Here is a 23,143-nt window from a genome sequence, read left to right on the forward strand (position 1 = left end):
GAAAAAGAAGGGTCAACACTGCAAATATTATTGTACTTTTCAGTAAAAGCCTTTGACACTTATGAAATGCTTGTAATTATACTTCAGTATTCCATAGTACCATCTGACAAAATATCTAAAGACACTGAAGCAGCAAACTTTGTGGCAATTAATATTTGTGTCATTCTCAAAACTTTTGGCCACGACTGTACACTGCTGCTACTCTATCTATCCTGTTGTCTAGTCACATTATCCCTAGCTATATGTACATATCTACCTCAATAACCTGTATCTACCTCAATAACCTGTACATCGACTCGGTACTGGTTCTCCCTGTATACGGTGCATTCGGAAAGTATTCAGACCCCTTGACTTTTCCTACATTTTGTTACGTTACAGCCTTATTCTAAATTTCATTTGTTTTTTCTCTTAATCAATCTACACACAATACCCAAAAATGACAAAGCAAAAACAGGTTTTTAGAAATGTTTGCAAATGAATATCACATTTACATAAGTATTCAGACCCTTTACTCAGTACTTTTTTGAAGCACCCTTGGCAGCGATTACAGCCTCTTCTTGGGTATGACGCTACAAGCTTGGCACACCTGCATTCACGGGACAAACATACAAGCTAAACATGCTGTCTACCTCTGATCTTGGAGAAGGAGAGGTTGGACAGTGTGTTTTACTGTCTGTAGGGTATTCCACTATTTTCCCCAAATTTCCCCCGTTTTCCAGAAATCCTGGTTGGACGATTCTGGTTTTCCTGCTTATTCCCTACTGATATCTGAATTATTCCAACCAGGATTTCTGGAATTTTGCAACCCTATCTGTCTGGCTTCTTTCATTTCATCCCTTGCTATAGAGCCCACAGATCAGACACACCAGCCACAGCCAGCCACCTAGAACCCACAGATCACACACACACACACACACACACACACACACACACACACACATACACTCCTAGGCCACAAATCATCAGCCCCCAGGTTTTCATCTGTCAGTGGCTCTGTGGCGAGGAGAGGAGAGATGAAGGCAGTGAGACCGAACCAGAGAAGACAGACAGTAATTATATCCTTTAGTGTGCTGTAATCTGGCCTCTGCTCTGACTGTGTTCTGTTGTACTGCTGCCATGTCTTCCCTTGTTCCCCCAGGGGGCTAGGGGGAAGTAGAGCCCCACGGGGGCGAAGGTGAGGGTGAAGTAGAGCCCCACGGGGGCGAAGGTGAAGTAGAGCCCCATGGGGCTAGGGTGAAGTAGAGCCCCACGGGGGCTAGGGTGAAGTAGAGCCCCACGGGGCTAAGGTGGAGTAGAGCCCCACGGGGCAAGGGTGAAGTAGAGCCCCAGGGGGTGAGGGTGAAGTAGAGCCCCAGGGAGTGAGGGAGAAGTAGAGCCCCAGGGGGCGAGGGTGAAGTAGAGCCCCATGGGGCGAGGGTGAAGTAGAGCCCCAGGGGGCTAGGGTGAAGTAGAGCCCCAGGGGGCGAGGGTGAAGTCGAGCCCCACGGGGCGAGGGTGAAGTAGAGCCCCACGGGGCGAGGGGGAAGTAGAGCCCCACAGGGCGAGGGTGAAGTGGAGCCCCACAGGGCGAGGGTGAAGTAGAGCCCCACGGGGCGAGGGTGAAGTAGAGCCCCAGTGGGCGAGGGTGAAGTAGAGCCCCAGTGGGCGAGGGTGAAGTAGAGCCCCACGGGGCGAGGGTGAAGTAGAGCCTCAGGGGGCAAAGGTGAAGTAGAGCCCCACGGGGTGAAGGTGAGGGTGTAGTAGAGCCCCAGGGGGCGAAGGTGAAGTAGAGGGAGCTTGTTTGTTTGTAAACGTTTTAATTATGTTGATGCAGTTCAACTCTTGGTCTTATGGATGAGAATGGATGTTGTATGAAGGTTAGAGCTGGGTCATATTCATTAGGGAACACCCATATCTAAATGTTTTGCAATCAGAAATGAAATTAACTCCCTGTTGTGGTGAATAAGACCCTGTTGTGGTGAATGAGACCCTGTTGTGGTGAATGAGACCCTGTTGTGGTGAATGAGACCATGTTGTGGTGAATAAGACCCTGTTGTGGTGAATGAGACCCTGTTGTGGTGAATAAGACCCTGTTGTGGTGATTGGGCTGTGAGTTGCTCCCTCCCTGATAGCGGACACAGCAGTGGACTGATAGTGGACCCAGCAGTGGCCTGATAGCAGACACAGCAGTGGTCTGATAGTGGACCCAGCAGTGGACTGATAGTGGACACAGCAGTGGACTGATAGTGGACCCAGCAGTGGCCTGATAGCAGACACAGCAGTGGTCTGATAGTGGACACAGCAGTGGTCTGATAGCAGACACAGCAGTGGTCTGATAGTGGACACAGCAGTGGTCTGATAGCGGACATAGCAGTGGTCTGATAGTGGACCCAGCAGTGGACTGATAGTGGACACAGCAGTGGTCTGATAGCGGACACAGCAGTGGCCTGATAGTGGACACAGCAGTGGTCTGATAGCGGACATAGCAGTGGCCTGATAGTGGACACAGCAGTGGTCTGATAGCGGACATAGCAGTGGCCTGATAGTGGACACAGCAGCGGTCTGACAGTGGACATAGCAGTGGTCTGATAGTGGACCCAGCAGTGGTCTGATAGCGGACATAGCAGTGGACTGATAGTGGACACAGCAGTGGTCTGATAGTGGACATAGCAGTGGTCTGATAGTGGACCCAGCAGTGGTCTGATAGCGGACATAGCAGTGGACTGATAGTGGACACAGCAGTGGTCTGATAGCGGACACAGCAGTGGACTGATAGTGGACACAGCAGTGGACTGATAGTGGACACAGCAGTGGCCTGATAGTGGACACAGCAGTGGTCTGATAGTGGACACAGCAGTGGTCTGATAGCGGACATAGCAGTGGCCTGATAGTGGACACAGCAGTGGTCTGATAGCGGACCCAGCAGTGGCCTGATAGCAGACCCAGCAGTGGCCTGATAGCAGACACAGCAGTGGCCTGATAGTGGACACAGCAGTGGCCTGATAGTGGACACACAGCAGTGGGTTTAATTTAGTGAACTTTGCTCCAGACCTCTAATGGGATCTAGGGGTCGGTCGTAAATGTCACCCGATTCCCTATGGCCCCTGATTGCTACGACCATTCGACGAGTCATCAAACATGCGAAAGGACAACTTAGGTGGAAGGTGGAGTCCTATTACACTCTGATGTTCGTCGTACGTGACAGGGCTTTGCAGATGCATAACGGAAACCCAACCGGGAGTTGCCCAGCGATGCAGAACTCCCACACGAGGAATATAACACTGTGCCTTGCGTGAAAGTCCCTGTTTTTCTGGATGACTGTCTGATCTCGCTTTCCGTGGTGGATGTGAGCAAAACATTTAAACAGGTTAACAATCCCAAGCTATAGACAGAACACCAGGGTGTGTTCTTAAAGCTTGCACAGATAGGGCTGTGGCGGTCATGACATTTTGTCAGCCGGTGATTGTTAAGCAAATAACTGCCGGTCTCGCGGTAACTGACCGTTAATTAACATAAACACATTTAGCATCTCCTGGCTTCCACATTTAATCTACAAGACACTGATGCAGACCTTTGGAACATCTACATTTTAAAAAGTCAAATAAATCCATGTAATATAGTCTCCACCTTCACAATAAATCCATGTAATATAGTCTACACCTTCACAATAAATCCATGTAATATAGTCTCCACCTTCACAATAAATCCATGTAATATAGCCTCCACCTTCACAATAAATTCATGTAATATAGTCTACACCTTCACAATAAATCCATGTAATATAGTCTCCACCTTCACAATAAATCCATGTAATATAGTCTCCACCATCACAATAAATCCATGTAATATAGTCTCCACCTTCACAATAAATCCATGTAATATAGTCTCCCTACACCATCACAATAAATCCATGTAATATAGTCTACACCTTCACAATAAATCCATGTAATATAGTCTCCACCTTCACAATAAATCCATGTAATATAGTCTACACCCTCACAATAAATCCATGTAATATAGTCTACACCATCACAATAAATCCATGTAATATAGTCTCCACCTTCACAATAAATCCATGTAATATAGTCTACACCTTCACAATAACTCCATGTAATATATCCTACCTACACCATCACAATAACTCCATGTAATATAGTCTACCTACACCATCACAATAACTCCATGTAATATATCCTACACCATCACAATAACTCCATGTAATATAGTCTCCCTACACCATCACAATAAATCCATGTAATATAGTCTACACCTTCACAATAAATCCATGTAATATAGTCTCCACCTTCACAATAAATCCATGTAATATAGTCTACACCCTCACAATAAATCCATGTAATATAGTCTCCACCTTCACAATAAATCCATGTAATATAGTCTCCACCTTCACAATAAATCCATGTAATATAGTCTACACCTTCACAATAAATCCATGTAATATAGCCTACCTACACCATCACAATAAATCCATGTAATATAGTCTACCTACACCATCACAATAAATCCATGTAATATAGTCTACACCTTCACAATACATCCATGTAATATAGTCTACCTACACCTTCACAATAAATCCATGTAACATAGTCTACCTACACCTTCACAATAAATCCATGTAACATAGTCTACCTACACCTTCACAATAAATCCATGTAACATAGTCTACCTACACCTTCACAATAAATCCATGTAATATAGTCTACCTACACCTTCACAATAAATCCATGTAACATAGTCTACCTACACCTTCACAATAAATCCATGTAATATAGTCTACCTACACCTTCACAATAAATCCATGTAGTATAGCCTCCACCTTCACAATAAATCCATGTAATATAGTCTACACCATCACAATAAATCCATGTAATATAGCCTCCACCTTCACAATAAATCCATGTAATATAGTCTACACTTTCACAATAAATCCATGTAATATAGTCTCCACCTTCACAATAAATCCATGTAATATAGTCTACACCTTCACAATAAATCCATGTAATATAGTCTACACCTTCACAATAAATCCATGTAATGTAGTCTCCACCTTCACAATAAATCCATGTAATATAGTCTCCACCTTCACAATAAATCCATGTAATATAGTCTCCACCTTCACAATAAATCCATTTAATATAGTCTACCTACACCATCACAATAAATCCATGTAATATAGTCTCCACCTTCACAATAAATCCATGTAATATAGTCTCCACCTTCACAATAAATCCATGTAATATAGTCTCCACCTTCACAATAAATCCATGTAATATAGTCTCCACCTTCACAATAAATCCATGTAATATAGTCTCCACCTTCACAATAAATCCATGTAATATAGTCTCCACCTTCACAATAAATCCATGTAATATAGTCTACCTACACCTTCACAATAAATCCATGTAATATAGTCTACCTACACCTTCACAATAAATCCATGTAATATAGTCTCCACCTTCACAATAAATCCATGTAATATAGTCTCCACCTTCACAATAAATCCATGTAATATAGTCTCCACCTTCACAATAAATCCATTTAATATAGTCTACCTACACCATCACAATAAATCCATGTAATATAGTCTACACCTTCACAATAAATCCATGTAATATAGTCTCCACCTTCACAATAAATCCATGTAATATAGTCTACACCTTCACAGTAAATCCATGTAATATAGTCTACACCTTCACAATAAATCCATGTAATATAGTCTACACCATCACAATAAATCCATGTAATATAGCCTACACCTTCACAATAAATCCATGTAATATAGTCTCCACCTTCACAATAAATCCATGTAATATAGTCTACACCTTCACAATAAATCCATGTAATATAGTCTCCACCTTCACAATAAATCCATGTAATATAGTCTCCACCTTCACAATAAATCCATGTAATATAGTCTCCACCTTCACAATAAATCCATGTAATATAGTCTCCACCTTCACAATAAATCCATTTAATATAGTCTACCTACACCATCACAATAAATCCATGTAATATAGCCTCCACCTTCACAATAAATCCATGTAATATAGCCTCCACCTTCACAATAAATCCATGTAATATAGTCTCCACCTTCACAATAAATCCATGTAATATAGTCTACAACTTCACAATAAATCCATTTAATATAGTCTACCTACACCATCACAATAAATCCATGTAATATAGCCTACACCTTCACAATAAATCCATGTAATATAGCCTCCACCTTCACAATAAATCCATGTAATATAGTCTCCACCATCACAATAAATCCATGTAATATAGTCTCCACCTTCACAATAAATCCATGTAATATAGCCTCCACCTTCACAATAAATCCATTATTTATTTTAGACAGGTCTAAAGAAACATGATAAGAAGAAAATGTAATCTATTTCAGAAGAACAGAATAATATACTCTGAGTTGTCCTCATGTTAGGTCCTGATCTGGCTCTGCCATATGGCTGTGGGCTACATCCTCTGAGTTGTCCTTATGTTAGGCCCTGATCTGGCTCTGCCATATGGCTGTGGGCTACATACTCTGAGTTGTCCTTATGTTAGGCCCTGATCTGGCTCTGCCATATGGCTGTGGGCTACATCCTCTGAGTTGTCCTCATGTTAGGTCCTGATCTGGCTCTGCCATATGGCTGTGGGCTACATCCTCTGAGTTGTCCTCATGTTAGGTCCTGATCTGGCTCTGCCATATGGCTGTGGGCTACATCCTCTGAGTTGTCCTCATGTTAGGTCCTGATCTGGCTCTGCCATATGGCTGTGGGCTACACTAGTTCATTTAGCAGACAAGATTTGCTTAGAATTCCAAGGTATTATTTTATATTATGAAGAATAAAATTGAACAAAGCTGAATAAAATAGAAAGGATATTTTCTCCAAACGATTTAAGGGAGTGTGAACATGTGTCTATCCTGTGTTGAGCGGAATTGTAACGCTCCGGGTGTCGTGGGTGTGGAGTCAGACGCAGGAAACAGAGAGTTTCCTGCAATACTGTGCTATTTAATGCACTCACGCAACACTGGGTGCTCAAAACCAAATGCCCCAAACACGGGGGAAGAAAACAGTACAGTAGAATACACGACCAGGAACAAACACGTTCCTCTCCTACATAACCGAAGGGTACAATAATTAATCCCGCACAAAGGAACAGGATAAAAAAGTCTAATAAAGCCCAACTAATGACTCACTAACAGGTGCTAACAATAAACATACAAGGAGGGGGAGGAAAGACAATCAGTGGCAGCTACTAGGCCGGTGACGACGAGCGCCGAGCGCCACCCGACCGGGAAGGGAAGACACCCTCGGTCGGACTCGTGACAGGAATATAACTGTATGTAGCTCCACATTGATCTGGTACTGGTACTCCCTGTATATAGCAGCACATTGATCTAGTACTTCCTGTATATAGCAGCACATTGATCTAGTACTTCCTGTATATAGCAGCACATTGATCTGGTACTGGTACTTCCTGTATATAGCAGCACATTGATCTAGTACTTCCTGTATATAGCAGCACATTGATATGGTACTTCCTGTATATAGCTCCATTCATTCTATTTTACTCCTAGTGGTACTATTTTATTCGTATTATTATTTGTATTCTGCATCATTGGGAAGGGCTCGTAATCATTTCACGGTATGTCTACACCAGTTGTATTCAGCGCATGTGACAAATATAATGTGATTTGATTTGGTTAAAAGTAGTGCACTTTGTAGGGAATGGGATGCCATTTGTTAATCAAACCCTGTCACTTTGAATCAGTAACCTAACTCTAACGGCTGCTCTACGGGGCAGCTTGTTGTCCTATATTCTCTGAGTGGTACATTAACTGCTCTACGGGGCAGCTTGATGTTCTATATTCTCTGAGTGGTACATTAACTGCTAATCTACGGAGGAGCCTGTTGAGTGGTACAGTAACTGTAGTGACACATATTCTGTCATTACTGTAAAACACTGTGGTTTTCTGATGATGGGAGTAGTTTTTTTCCTCTGCACTAGACTATAATGATGCACTTCATTCTTCACTGGGACCCTGTGTGATGGTCACCAAGAGAGATACTCAGACATGTTTATGGTGGTCACCAAGAGAGATACTCAGAGATGTTTATGGTGGTCACCAAGAGAGATACTCAGAGATGTTTATGGTGGTCACTCAGAGAGATACTCAGACATGTTTATGGTGGTCACCAAGAGAGATACTCAGACATGTTTATGGTGGTCACCAAGAGAGATACTCAGACATGTTTATGGTGGTCACCAAGAGAGATACTCAGACATGTTTATGGTGGTCACTCTGAGAGATACTCAGACATGTTTATGGTGGTCACCAAGAGAGATACTCAGACATGTTTATGTGCCAATTATCCTGAAATGTACTATTTTGTATATATAATGAATGTCTGTCCAATCTATTTGTTGATCTAACACCCCCTCTCTCTCTCTTTCGCTCTCTCTCTTTCTCTCTCTCTAGACTTTAGATGGCCAGAACATCTATAACGCGTGCTGCACTCTGCGTGTGGAGTTCTCCAAGCTGACCAGTCTGAATGTGAAATACAACAATGACAAAAGCCGAGATTTCACCCGCCTGGATCTTCCCTCTGGAGATGGACAACCTACCATGGACCCTGCCTTGACTGCCGCCTTCGGTGAGACCAACGACGCTTATTACTGAGACCAGGAACAGTTAGCATTTCAACAGTTAGCATTTCAACAGTTAGCATTTCAACACTTAGCATTTCAACACTTAGCATTTCAACACTTAGCATTTCAACACTTAGCATTTCAACACTTAGCATTTCCGATAGGAAAACACATCACAGTTAGCCACAATTCAAACAGTCCCCTCCACATCCTGTCTGACCCCTTCACTTCCTGTCATATTCACCACTTCCTGTCTGACTCCGCCACTTCCTGTCTGCCCCCCCCCCCCCACTTCCTGTCTGCGCCTTCCACGTCCTCTCTGTCCCACTCCACTTCCTGTCTGTCCCCTACAATAAATTCATAGAAGTAGAAGAAGAAATGGACTACTTTAAAATGGAGAAAGCCCTCAATGGATCTGACCGTGCGGTCACAGAAACCAATATGGCAAAGATGCGACGAAGAGTCCTCTATCGACCTCTATGGTTAATGCCCTCCACTTCCTGTCTGTCCCCTCCACATCCTGTCTGTCCCCTCCACTTCCTGCCTGTTTCTCACCTCTGGCTCATTCACAACCCACCCAATAAGTGGTCATCAACATATAAACCGCTCTAATCTGAACGTTACTTGTGCCACTGTGATGTCAGTGAATGAATGATGGTTTGAAAACACAGGTTGTGTTTTTTTTTAATCAATTTGTGTTGACTAATTCGGATAAGCTTGTCCCTTAGGTAATGTAGTGGGGTAAAATGTATCATATATTATATTATATATACCTCACATGCGACCTGCCTATTAAAATGTTTATCTGACTTCATTTAACATTATTGTAAAACCAATCAATTATTATGCGTTTAGCTGACTAAGAATGGTCATGAGAAGCCAATATCAAATAACTTATTATTTAATAACTTTATAAAATAAATGATTGCATTACAAATCAAATCAAATGTTATTTGTCACACACACATGTTTAGCAGCTGTTATTGCGGGTGTAGTGAAATGCTTGTGTTTCTAGCTCCAACAGTGCAGTAATATCTAACAAGTGTAGAGGAGGCAGGTAGCCTAGTGGTTAGAGTGTAGAGGTGGCAGGTAGCCTAGTGGTTAGAGTGTAGAGGTGGCAGGTAGCCTAGTGGTTAGAGTGTAGAGGAGGCAGGTAGCCTAGTGGTTAGAGTGTAGAGGTGGCAGGTAGCCTAGTGGTTAGAGTGTAGAGGAGGCAGGGTAGCCTAGTGGTTAGAGTGTAGAGGAGGCAGGGTAGCCTAGTGGTTAGAGTGTAGAGGCGGCAGGTAGCCTAGTGGTTAGAGTGTAGAGGTGGCAGGTAGCCTAGTGGTTAGAGTGTAGAGGCAGCAGGTAGCCTAGTGGTTAGAGTGTAGAGGTGGCAGGTAGCCTAGTGGTTAGAGTGTAGAGGAGGCAGGTAGCCTAGTGGTTAGAGTGTAGAGGCGGCAGGTAGCCTAGTGGTTAGAGTGTAGAGGCGGCAGGTAGCCTAGTGGTTAGAGTGTAGAGGCGGCAGGTAGCCTAGTGGTTAGAGTGTAGAGGAGGCAGGTAGCCTAGTGGTTAGAGTGTAGAGGTGGCAGGTAGCCTAGTGGTTAGAGTGTAGAGGTGGCAGGTAGCCTAGTGGTTAGAGTGTAGAGGCGGCAGGTAGCCTAGTGGTTAGAGTGTTGAGGAGGCAGGTAGCCTAGTGGTTAGAGTGTAGAGGAGCCAGGTAGCCTAGTGGTTAGAGTGTAGAGGAGGCAGGTAGCTTAGTGGTCAGAGTGTAGAGGAGGCAGGGTAGCCTAGTGGTTAGAGTGTAGAGGCGGCAGGTAGCCTAGTGGTTAGAGTGTAGAGGCGGCAGGTAGCCTAGTGGTTAGTGTAGAGGCGGCAGGTAGCCTAGTGGTCAGAGTGTAGAGGAGGCAGGTAGCCTAGTGGTTAGAGTGTAGGGGTGGCAGGTAGCCTAGTGGTTAGAGTATAGAGGAGGCAGGTAGCCTAGTGGTTAGAGTGTAGAGGAGGCAGGTAGCCTAGTGGTTAGAGTGTAGAGGAGGCAGGTAGCCTAGTGGTTAGAGTGTAGAGGAGGCAGGTAGCCTAGTGGTTAGAGTGTAGAGGAGGCAGGTAGCCTAGTGGTTAGAGTGTAGAGGAGGCAGGTAGCCTAGTGGTTAGAGTGTAGAGGAGGCAGGTAGTCTAGTGGTTAGAGTGTAGAGGTGGCAGGTAGCCTAGTGGTTAGAGTGTAGAGGAGGCAGGTAGCCTAGTGGTTAGAGTGTAGAGGCGGCAGGTAGCCTAGTGGTTAGAGTGTAGAGGAGGCAGGTAGCCTAGTGGTTAGAGTGTTGGGCCAGTAACTGAAAGGTTGCTAGATTGAATCCCCCAAGCTGACAAGGTAAAAATCATCTTGATACAACATTTTGATCAGAAATAAATCTGTCTAAAACTTTGCACAAACTCTGCTGCCACCTAGTGACTAAATTCTGCCTAGCTTGGAATAGTACTTTATGGCTTTTCTCTTGCATTTCAAAGACGATGGGGGGGTAGGTTTTAATAGTCACAGTGGGTACAACATCTCCTATACACTTCCTGATGAACTCAGTCACCATATCCGTGTATTGGTCAATGTTATTCTCAGAGGCCACCCGGAACATATCCCAGTCTGCGTGATCAAAACAAACTTGAAGCGTGGATTCCGATTGGTCAGACCAACGTTAAATAGTCCTTAGCACGGGTACTTCCTGTTTGAGTTTCTGCCTGTAGGAAGGGAGGAGCAAAATGGAGTCCTGATCTGATTTGTCGAAGGGAGGGCGGGGGAGGGCCTTGTAGGCATCCCAGAAGTTGGAGTAGCAGTAGTCGAGTGTTTTAGCAGCACGAGTACTACAGTCAATGTGTTGATAGAACTTCGGTAGGGTTTTCTTCAAATTTGCTTTGTTAAAATCCCCAGCTACAATAAATGTGGCCTCAGGATATATGGCTTCCAGTTTGCATAAAGTCCAGTGAGGGTCTTTGAGGGGCCTCTTGGTATCTGGCTTGAGGGGGAATATACACGGCTGTGACTATAACCGAAGAGAATTCTCTTGGGAGGTAATATGGTCTGCATTTGATTGTGAGGTATTCTAGGTCGGGTGAACAAAAGGATTTGAGTTCCTGTACGTTATCACAATCACACCATGAAGAGTTCATCATGAAATTTACACCCCTACCCTTCTTCTTCAAGGAGAGACATTTATTCCTGTCTGCGCGATGAACTGAGAACCCAACTGGCTGTACGGACTCAGACAGTATATTTCGGGAGAGCCGTGTTTCCGTGAAACAGAGTATGTTACAGTCCCTGATGTCTCTCTGGAAGGAAATCCTCGCCCTGAGCTCATCAATTTTATTATCCAGAGACTGAACATTAGCGAGTTACTGTGCATACTTGGAAGCGGTGGGTGGTGTGCGCGTGCCTCATGAGTCGGACTAGAAGTCCACTCTGAATTTCTGTGCTAATAATGTAACAGCTATTGCCTAGGAGCTAGAAGCAACGGCTGTCCTATCTGTCGGCGCTATCTTGGTGATTTTCCCATATCCGTTCTCATACTCATTATGTCAGACTACTTGTCACACCCGTAAACATCTCTAGCAGTAGTCAATCTGCTTATGCTGAAAAACCTTGTTAGTGCATAACGTCAAATTCACTTTTGAATTTTCTGTCTTTTTTTGGCTCCAGACAAAAGCTAATATTTCATAAAAAAATATTTTTTTGTTTTGTGAATAGGAGTTTGGTTAAAACTGCACTAAATAGCAAATAGAGCACAGGTTGAACCCTTATCACACCTAGCTCTCTGCTGTCACGAAACTGGTTGGTTCTGTAGTGTAACAAGAGAAGAGACTCTACGTCCCAAATTGCACCGTATGCCCAATATAGTGCACTATTTAGGGAATAGGGTCCCATTTGGGAGGAAGGAATGCTTGTAGGGATTGAGCTTGCGAACATTCCTCTTCTTTAATGAACTGTAAACCTTCCAACATTTAATTTCCTGTATTGGCAGCCCCAACAACAACCCCCCCCCCCCACAATGAGGAAATTGAAAAGCGGTGTCCCCTTTTGGGATTGCTTTGTGAGCAACGTGTACCATATGGAATAGTCTACTGTTTGTAGGGGCCTTGAATTAAAAAATTGGACAAGGTTCCAATTCACACACTTAACAAGACAACATCCCCCCTACTGCCTCTGATCTGGAGGACTCACTAAACAGAGAACATCCCTGGTCATCCCTACTGCCTCTGATCTGGAGGACTCACTAAACAGAGAACATCCCTGGTCATCCCTACAGCCTCTAATCTGGAGGACTCACTAAACAGAGAACATCCCTGGTCATCCCTACTGCATCTGATCTGGAGGACTCACTAAACAGAGAACATCCCTGGTCATCCCTACTGCCTCTGATCTGGAGGACTCACTAAACAGAGAACATCCCTGGTCATCCCTACTGCCTCTGATCTGGAGGACTCACTAAACAGAGAACATCCCTGGTCATCCCTACTGCCTCTGATCTGGCAGACTCACTAAACAGAGAACATCCCTACTGCCTCTGATCTGGAAGACTCACTAAACAGAGAACATCCCTGGTCATCCCTACTGCCTCTGATCTGGTGGACTCACTAAACAGAGAACATCCCTGGTCATCCCTACTGCATCTGATCTGGTGGACTCACTAAACAGAGAACATCCCTGGTCGTCCCTACTGCCTCTGATCTGGAGGACTCACTAAACAGAGAACATCCCTGGTCATCCCTACTGCCTCTGATCTGGAGGACTCACTAAACAGAGAACATCCCTGGTCATCCCTACTGCCTCTGATCTAGAGGACTCACTAAACAGAGAACATCCCTGGTCGTCCCTACTGCCTCTGATCTGGAGGACTCACTAAACAGAGAACATCCCTGGTCATCCCTACTGTCTCTGATCTGGAGGACTCACTAAACAGAGAACATCCCTGGTCATCCCTACTGCCTCTGATCTGGAGGACTCACTAAACAGAGAACATCCCTGGTCATCCCTACTGCCTCTGATCTGGAGGACTCACTAAACAGAGAACATCCCTGGTCATCCCTACTGCCTCTGATCTGGAGGACTCACTAAACAGAGAACATCCCTGGTCGTCCCTACTGCCTCTGATCTAGAGGACTCACTAATCACACATGCGTAATTTGTAAATTATGTTGTGTTGGAGTCTGTCCCTGGTTATCTGTAAATTGGTGCCATCTGGTTTTCTTAATTAATATAAGGAATTTGAAATTATTTATATTTTCGACTGTTACTTTTGATACTTCAGTATATTTAAAACGCAATACTTTTAGACTTTTACTCAAGTAGTATTTTACTGGGTGACTTTCACTTTTGATTGAGTTATTTTCTATGAAGGTATCTTTACTTTTAGTCAAGTATGACCATTGGATACTTTTCCCACCAATGCTGCTTTGTCGGGCCTTTGGGATCTTGGGAAAGTTAAGCACTTTGTGACAACTGCTGAGGTAAAAAGGGCTTTATATTTTATACATTTGATTTATTGTGTTTCCAGGTGCTCCGGGTATCATCTCTTCGCCTTACGCTGGGGCAGCAGGTTTTGGCCCCGCTATTGGGTTCCCCCAAGCAGGTAGGTACACCACACTATCACCCTCCTCCTGCCCCAAACCCCCTATATAGATAGGTATCACCCTCCTCCTGCCCTATACCCCCTATATAGCTAGGTATCACCCTCCTCCAGCCCTATACCCCCTATATAGATAGGTATCACCCTCCTCCTGCCCTATACCCCCTATATAGCTAGGTATCACCCTCCTCCAGCCCCATACCCCCTATATAGGTAGGTACCACCCCACTATCACCCTCCTCCTGCCCCATACCCCCTATATAGGTAGGTATCACCCTCCTCCTGCCCCATACCCCCTATATAGGTAGGTATCACCCTCCTCCTGCCCCATACCCCCTATATAGATAGGTATCACCCTCCTCCTGCCCTATACCCCCTATATAGCTAGGTATCACCCTCCTCCAGCCCCATACCCCCTATATAGGTAGGTACCACCCCACTATCACTCTCCTCCAGCCCCATACCCCCTATATAGGTAGGTACCACCCCACTATCACCCTCCTCCAGCCCCATACCCCCTATATAGGTAGGTACCACCCCACTATCACCCTCCTCCTGCCCCATACCCCCTATATAGGTAGGTATCACCCTCCTCCTGCCCCATACCCCCTATATAGGTAGGTATCACCCTCCTCCAGCCCCATACCCCCTATATAGGTAGGTACACCCTCCTCCTGCCCCATACCCCCTATATAGGTAGGTACACCCTCCTCCAGCCCCATACCCCCTATATAGGTAGGTACCACCCCACTATCACTCTCCTCCAGCCCCATACCCCCTATATAGGTAGGTATCACCCTCCTCCTGCCCCATACCCCCTATATAGGTAGGTACCACCCCACTATCACTCTCCTCCAGCCCCATTGACTTGACTGGGGAATCATCCTCAGACCACGGCAGCCCCATTGACTTGACTGGGGAATCATCCTCAGACCACGGCAGCCCCATTGACTTGACTGGGGAATCATCCTCAGACCACGGCAGCCCCATTGACTTGACTGGGGAATCATCCTCAGACCGCGGCAGCCCCATTGACTTGACTGGGGAATCATCCTCAGACCGCGGCAGCCCCATTGACTTGACTGGGGAATCATCCTCAGACCACGGCAGCCCCATTGACTTGACTGGGGAATCATCCTCAGACCGCGGCAGCCCCATTGACTTGACTGGGGAATCATCCTCAGACCGCGGCAGCCCCATTGACTTGACTGGGGAATCATCCTCAGACCACGGCAGCCCCATTGACTTGACTGGGGAATCATCCTCAGACCGCGGCAGCCCCATTGACTTGACTGGGGAATCATCCTCAGACCACCGCAGCCCCATTGACTTGACTGGGGCATCATCCTCAGACCGCGGCAGCCCCATTGACTTGACTGGGGAATCATCCTCAGACCACAGCAGCCCCATTGACTTGACTGGGGAATCATCCTCAGACCACGGCAGCCCCATTGACTTGACTGGGGAATCATCTTCAGCCCCATTGACTTGACTGGGGAATCATCTTCAGCCCCATTGACTTGACTGGGGAATCATCTTCAGCCCCATTGACTTGACTGGGGAATCATCTTCAGCCCCATTGACTTGACTGGGGAATCACCTTCAGCCCCATTGACTTGACTGGGGAATCATCTTCAGCCCCATTGGCTTGACTGGGGAATCATCTTCAGCCCCATTGACTTGACTGGGGAATCATCTTCAGCCCCATTGACTTGACTGGGGAATCATCTTCAGCCCCATTGACTTGACTGGGGAATCATGTTCTAGTGTTTCTATTTTTATAAGTACATAATCTCAACCATCATCATCATCTTTCTCCCACTCTCCGACTGCGTCCCAAATGTACTATATAGTGAATAGGGTGCCATTTGGGACACCCCCCTCACCTCACCTCCCCTACCGTCTCTCCTCCCCCCTCACCTCTCCTCCCCTCTCCTACCGTCTCTTCTCCCCCCTCACCTCCCCTCTCCTACCGTCTCTTCCTCCCCTCCCCTCTCCTACTGTCTCTCCTCCCTCCTTATACTGATCCTGGGCCCTCCCCTCGCCTCTCCTAACGTCTCTCCTCCCCCTCCCCTCTTCTAACGTCTCTCCTCCCCCTCACCTCCCCTCTCCTACCGTCTCTTCTCCCCCTCCCCTCTCCTACTGTCTCTCCTCCCTCCTCATACTGATCCTGGGCCCTCCCCTCCTCTCTCCTAACGTCTCTCCTCCCCCTCCCCTCTCCTACCGTCTCTCCTCTCCTCATACTGACCCTGGGCCCTCCTCCCTCCTCTAGTAGGCCCGCCCTTTGACCTGCTATCGTGCGTGCCCCCAGGTCTGTCCATGCACACGATGACCGGCGCTCTGGGACCCCTCGCCATGCCCGGCTCACGGATGACCCTACACGGCATGGCCCCGATCGCTGTTCACGCCGTTCTCCTTGTCTCCAACCTCAACCCTGATGTAAGTGACCCCCCACCTGTTACCCCCTCAACTCCTCTTTATTGTTTGTGCTTGCCATTGCTCAACGCCATTGCTCAACGCCATTGCTCAATGGCAAGCTAAACATTTGGCATTACAAGGAATGTTGACTTGATAGAACCAACAGATCTGGGACCAGGCTACCCCTGCAAAACTCTCAGAACATGCCACACACCAAGCCGCCCAAAACAGACATAAAACACCACACTTTCCAGATAACTAAATGTTACTGACCTGGTGAGAAGGGACACTTTCCAGATAACTAAATGGTACTGACCTGGTGAGAAGGGACACTTTCCAGATAACTAAATGGTACTGACCTGGTGAGAAGGGACACTTTCCAGATAACTAAATGGTACTGACCTGGTGAGAAGGGACACTTTCCAGATAACTAAATGGTACTGACCTGGTGAGAAGGGACACTTTCCAGATAACTAAATGGTACTGACCTGGTGAGAAGGGACACTTTCCAGATAACTAAATGGTACTGACCTGGTGAGAAGGGACACTTTCCAGATAACTAAATGGTACTGACCTGGTGAGAAGGGACACTTTCCAGATAACTAAATGGTACTGACCTGGTGAGAAGGGACACTTTCCAGATAACTAAATGGTACTGACCTGGTGAGAAGGGACACTTTCCAGATAACTAAATGTTACTGACCTGGTGAGAAGGGACACTTTCCAGATAACTAAATGGTACTGACCTGGTGAGAAGGGACACTTTCCAGATAACTAAATGGTACTGACCTGGTGAGAAGGGACACTTTCCAGATAACTAAATGGTACTGACCTGGTGAGAAGGGACACTTTCCAGATAACTAAATGGTACTGACCTGGTGAGAAGGGACACTTTCCAGATAACTAAATGGTACTGACCTGGTGAGAAGGGACACTTTCCAGATAACTAAATATTACTGACCTGGTGAGAAGGGACACTTTCCAGATAACTAAATGGTACTGACCTGGTGAGAAGGGACACTTTCCAGATAACTAAATGGTACTGACCTGGTGAGAAGGGACACTTTCCAGATAACTAAATATTACTGACCTGGTGAGAAGGGACACTTTCCAGATAACTAAATGTTACTGACCTGGTGAGAAGGGACACTTTCCAGATAACTAAATGTTACTGACCTGGTGAGAAGGGACACTTTCCAGATAACTAAATGTTACTGACCTGGTGAGAAGGGACACTTTCCAGATAACTAAATGTTACTGACCTGGTGAGAAGGGACACTTTCCAGATAACTAAATGTTACTGACCTGGTGAGAAGGGACACTTTCCAGATAACTAAATGGTACTGACCTGGTGAGAAGGGACACTTTCCAGATAACTAAATGTTACTGACCTGGTGAGAAGGGACACTTTCCAGATAACTAAATGTTACTGACCTGGTGAGAAGGGACACTTTCCAGATAACTAAATGTTACTGACCTGGTGAGAAGGGACACTTTCCAGATAACTAAATGGTACTGACCTGGTGAGAAGGGACACTTTCCAGATAACTAAATGTTACTGACCTGGTGAGAAGGGACACTTTCCAGATAACTAAATGTTACTGACCTGGTGAGAAGGGACACTTTCCAGATAACTAAATGGTACTGACCTGGTGAGAAGGGACACTTTCCAGATAACTAAATGTTACTGACCTGGTGAGAAGGGACACTTTCCAGATAACTAAATGTTACTGACCTGGTGAGAAGGGACACTTTCCAGATAACTAAATGTTACTGACCTGGTGAGAAGGGACACTTTCCAGATAACTAAATGTTACTGACCTGGTGAGAAGGGACACTTTCCAGATAACTAAATGTTACTGACCTGGTGAGAAGGGACACTTTCCAGATAACTAAATGTTACTGACCTGGTGAGAAGGGACACTTTCCAGATAACTAAATGTTACTGACCTGGTGAGAAGGGACACTTTCCAGATAACTAAATGTTACTGACCTGGTGAGAAGGGACACTTTCCAGATAACTAAATGTTACTGACCTGGTGAGAAGGGACACTTTCCAGATAACTAAATGTTACTGACCTGGTGAGAAGGGACACTTTCCAGATAACTAAATGTTACTGACCTGGTGAGAAGGGACACTTTCCAGATAACTAAATGGTACTGACCTGGTGAGAAGGGACACTTTCCAGATAACAAAATGTTACTGACCTGGTGAGAAGGGACACTTTCCAGATAACTAAATGGTACTGACCTGGTGAGAAGGGATATGACGTATGAACAGATAGAAGCTGATGTTAGAATCTATGGTACTTAGGTCTACTTCTTGGTAAATATCATGTTGGATTCTTTGCTGGGCTGCAATCATTAAGGAGTTTCATGTTAGTAGCTGCGTTCTCTATGTGTGTCAGCAGCAGTTGATGTCATAAGACACGACCTGGGCTGTGTCCCAAATCCCACCCTTTTATCTATGCAGTGCACTACTTTTCCCCAGGGCCCACTACATAGGTAATAGGGTTGGATTTGGGACTGGGTAGTGGTGAATAGCTGGGTCTTATCTGATTCTCCAGCTAGATAAGAAGCATTAGGGCTGGCCCGCTGCTGGCTGGCTGGCTGGGCCCTGCTGGCTGGCAGGCTGGGCCGCTGCTGGCTGGCTGGGCTGCTGCTGGCTGGCTGGCTGGGCCCTGCTGACTGGCTGGCTGAGCCGCGGCTGGCTGGCAGGCTGAGCCGCGGCTGGCTGGCAGGCTGAGCCGCGGCTGGCTGGCAGGCTGAGCCGCGGCTGGCTGGCAGGCTGGGCCGCGGCTGGCTGGCTGGTTGGGCCGCGGCTGGCTGGCTGGTTGGGCTGCTGCTGGCTGGCTGGTTGGGCTGCTGCTGGCTGGCTGGTTGGGCTGCTGCTGGCTGGCTGGTAGGGCCGCGGCTGGCTGGCTGTGTATGATGATGATGCAAGGGAAAGGGAAGGTACATGCTTGGTTGGTTTCTGTATCACCACACCACCAGTATTACCTGCACTTGACCAGTTTTCTGATTTCCTCTTTCTTCTCCCTGCAGAGCATATCACCACATGGACTGTTCATCCTATTTGGTAAGGCCATTTAGTAATGGGGTTGGTTGTCATTCACTGCATAGCTGTGTGTGTGGGGGGGGGGTTACTGTGGTTACTGTGCCTTTTATGCTAACTGTGATTGGCTGATAAGTATACTTCCTGTCCTGTCTGTTTAGATACTGGCATCTGTTTGTCATCTCACACACCTCTATCCTTCTATCTCCCTGTAACTCTCAGCATTATACAATGAAGGGAAATAGTCTGGCTTTGGCAATGTAAACATCTGTTTTCCCATGCCAATAAAGCCCCTTTTGAATTGTATTGAAATAATGTATGTACTTCACACTCCTCTTGTCCCTCCCACTCTCTCATTCTATCCCTTCCCTCTATCCCTTCCCTCTCTCCCTCCCCTCTCTCCCTTCCCTCTATCCCTTCCCTCTATCCCTTCCCTCTATCCCTTCCCTCTCTCCCTCCCCTCTCTCCCTCCCCTCTATCCCTTCCCTCTCTCCCTTCCCTCTCTCCCTTCCCTCTCTCCCTCCCCTCTCTCCCTTCCCTCTCTCCCTCCCCTCTCTCCCTCCCCTCTCTCCCTTCCCTCTCTCCCTTCCCTCTATCCCTTCCCTCTCTCCCTCCCCTCTATCCCTTCCCTCTCTCCCTTCCCTCTATCCCTTCCCTCTATCCCTCCCCTCTCTCCCTTCCCTCTATCCCTTCCCTCTCTCCCTCCCCTCTATCCCTTCCCTCTCTCCCTTCCCTCTATCCCTTCCCTCTATCCCTCCCCTCTATCCCTTCCCTCTATCCCTTCCCTCTATCCCTTCCCTCTATCCCTTCCCTCTATCCCTTCCCTCTATCCCTTCCCTCTCTCCCTTCCCTCTATCCCTTCCCTCTATCCCTTCCCTCTATCCCTTCCCTCTATCCCTTCCCTCTCTCCCTCCCCTCTATCCCTTCCCTCTATCCCTTCCCTCTCTCCCTCCCCTCTCTCCCTCCCCTCTATCCCTTCCCTCTCTCCCTTCCCTCTCTCCCTTCCCTCTCTCCCTTCCCTCTATCCCTTCCCTCTATCCCTTCCCTCTATACCTTCCCTATATCCCTTCCCTCTACCCCTTCCCTCTCTCCCTCCCCTCTATCCCTTCCCTCTCTCCCTTCCCTCTCTCCCTCCCCTCTCTCCCTTCCCTCTATCCCTTCCCTCTCTCCCTTCCCTCTATCCCTTCCCTCTCTCCCTCCCCTCTATCCCTTCCCTCTATCCCTTCCCTCTCTCCCTCCCCTCTCTCCCTCCCCTCTATCCCTTCCCTCTCTCCCTTCCCTCTCTCCCTCCCCTCTCTCCCTTCCCTCTATCCCTTCCCTCTCTCCCTTCCCTCTATCCCTTCCCTCTCTCCCTCCCCTCTCTCCCTTCCCTCTATCCCTTCCCTCTCTCCCTCCCCTCTCTCCATTCCCTCTCTCCCTCCCCTCTATCCCTTCCCTCTCTCCCTCCCCTCTCTCCCTTCCCTCTATCCCTTCCCTCTATCCCTTCCCTCTATCCCTTCCCTCTATCCCTTCCCTCTCACCCTCCCCTCTATCCCTTCCCTCTCTCCCTCCCCTCTCTCCCTTCCCTCTATCCCTTCCCTCTATCCCTTCCCTCTATCCCTTCCCTCTCTCCCTCCCCTCTATCCCTTCCCTCTCTCCCTCCCCTCTATCCCTTCCCTCTCTCCCTCCCCTCTCTCCCTTCCCTCTATCCCTTCCCTCTATCCCTTCCCTCTATCCCTTCCCTCTCTCCCTCCCCTCTCTCCCTTCCCTCTCTCCCTCCCCTCTCTCCCTCCCCTCTATCCCTTCCCTCTATCCCTTCCCTCTCTCCCTCCCCTCTATCCCTTCCCTCTCTCCCTCCCCTCTATCCCTTCCCTCTCTCCCTCCCCTCTCTCCCTTCCCTCTATCCCTTCCCTCTATCCCTTCCCTCTATCCCTTCCCTCTATCCCTTCCCTCTCTCCCTCCCCTCTATCCCTTCCCTCTCTCCCTCCCCTCTCTCCCTTCCCTCTCTCCCTTCCCTCTCTCCCTCCCCTCTCTCCCTCCCCTCTATCCCTTCCCTCTATCCCTTCCCTCTATCCCTTCCCTCTCTCCCTCCCCTCTATCCCTTCCCTCTCTCCCTCCCCTCTCTCCCTTCCCTCTATCCCTTCCCTCTATCCCTTCCCTCTATCCCTTCCCTCTATCCCTTCCCTCTCTCCCTCCCCTCTCTCCCTCCCCTCTCTCCCTTCCCTCTCTCCCTTCCCTCTCTCCCTTCCCTCTCTCCCTTCCCTCTATACCTTCCCTCTACCCCTTCCCTCTATCCCTTCCCTCTATCCCTTCCCTCTATGCCTTCTCTCTAGGGGTGTATGGTGATGTGCATCGGGTCAAAATTCTGTTCAACAAGAAAGAGAATGCCTTAATCCAGATGGCCGATGCTACTCAGGCACAGCTTGGTGAGAGAACAGATCCTACTGTTATACTGAGACAACAGAACAGATCCCACTGTTATACTGAGAGAACAGAACAGATCAGAACAGCTTGGTGAGAGGACAGATCCTACTGTTTTAATACTGAGAGGACAGATCCTACTGTTTTAATACTGAGAGGATAGATCCTACTGTTTTAATACTGAGAGGACAGATCCTACTGTTTTAATACTGAGAGGATAGATCCTACTGTTTTAATACTGAGAGGACAGATCATACTGTTTTAATACTGAGAGGACAGATCCTACTGTTTTAATACTGAGAGGACAGATCCTACTGTTTTAATACTGAGAGGACAGATCCTACTGTTTTAATACTTAGAGGACAGATCCTACTGTTTTAATACTGAGAGGACAGATCCTACTGTTTTAATACTGAGAGGACAGATCCTACTGTTTTAATACTGAGAGGATAGATCCTACTGTTTTAATACTGAGAGGACATATCCTACTGTTTTAATACTGAGAGGACAGATCCTACTGTTTTAATACTGAGAGGACAGATCCTACTGTTTTAATACTGAGAGAACAGATCCTACTGTTTTAATACTGAGAGGATAGATCCTACTGTTTTAATACTGAGGGGACAGATCCTACTGTTTTAATACTGAGAGGATAGATCCTACTGTTTTAATACTGAGGGGACAGATCCTACTGTTTTAATACTGAGAGGACAGATCCTACTGTTTTAATACTGAGAGGATAGATCCTACTGTTTTAATACTGAGAGGACAGATCCTACTGTTTTAATACTGAGAGGACAGATCCTACTGTTTTAATACTGAGAGGACAGATCCTACTGTTTTAATACTGAGAGGACAGATCCTACTGTTTTAATACTGAGAGGACAGATCCCACTGTTTTAATACTGAGAGGACAGATCCCACTGTTTTAATACTGAGAGGATAGATCCCACTGTTTTAATACTGAGAGGATAGATCCCACTGTTTTAATACTGAGAGGACAGATCCCACTGTTTTAATACTGAGAGGACAG

The 23,143-nt window shown here is 46.8% G+C and overlaps 1 protein-coding gene across 4 annotated transcripts in view; it reads left to right on the plus strand.

The window, feature by feature from the left end:
* The window catches only part of LOC110536866 (polypyrimidine tract-binding protein 3), a 109,852-nt gene that overhangs the window by 74,426 nt on the left and 12,283 nt on the right, over nucleotides 1–23,143 (plus strand). For 2 of the 4 annotated variants that reach the window (XM_036936744.1, XM_036936746.1), the window contains exons 7-11: nucleotides 8,480–8,654; nucleotides 14,166–14,240; nucleotides 16,510–16,676; nucleotides 19,701–19,734; nucleotides 22,023–22,115. In XM_036936744.1, coding sequence (XP_036792639.1) covers nucleotides 8,480–8,654; nucleotides 14,166–14,240; nucleotides 16,510–16,676; nucleotides 19,701–19,734; nucleotides 22,023–22,115 — 544 coding nt within the window. The remainder of the gene's footprint in view (nucleotides 1–8,479; nucleotides 8,655–14,165; nucleotides 14,241–16,509; nucleotides 16,677–19,700; nucleotides 19,735–22,022; nucleotides 22,116–23,143) is intronic. The other 2 variants (XM_036936747.1, XM_036936748.1) reach the window with 1 other exon arrangement.

Source organism: Oncorhynchus mykiss, chromosome 12, assembly GCF_013265735.2.
Source record: "Oncorhynchus mykiss isolate Arlee chromosome 12, USDA_OmykA_1.1, whole genome shotgun sequence".
Lineage (NCBI taxonomy): Eukaryota > Metazoa > Chordata > Actinopteri > Salmoniformes > Salmonidae > Oncorhynchus > Oncorhynchus mykiss.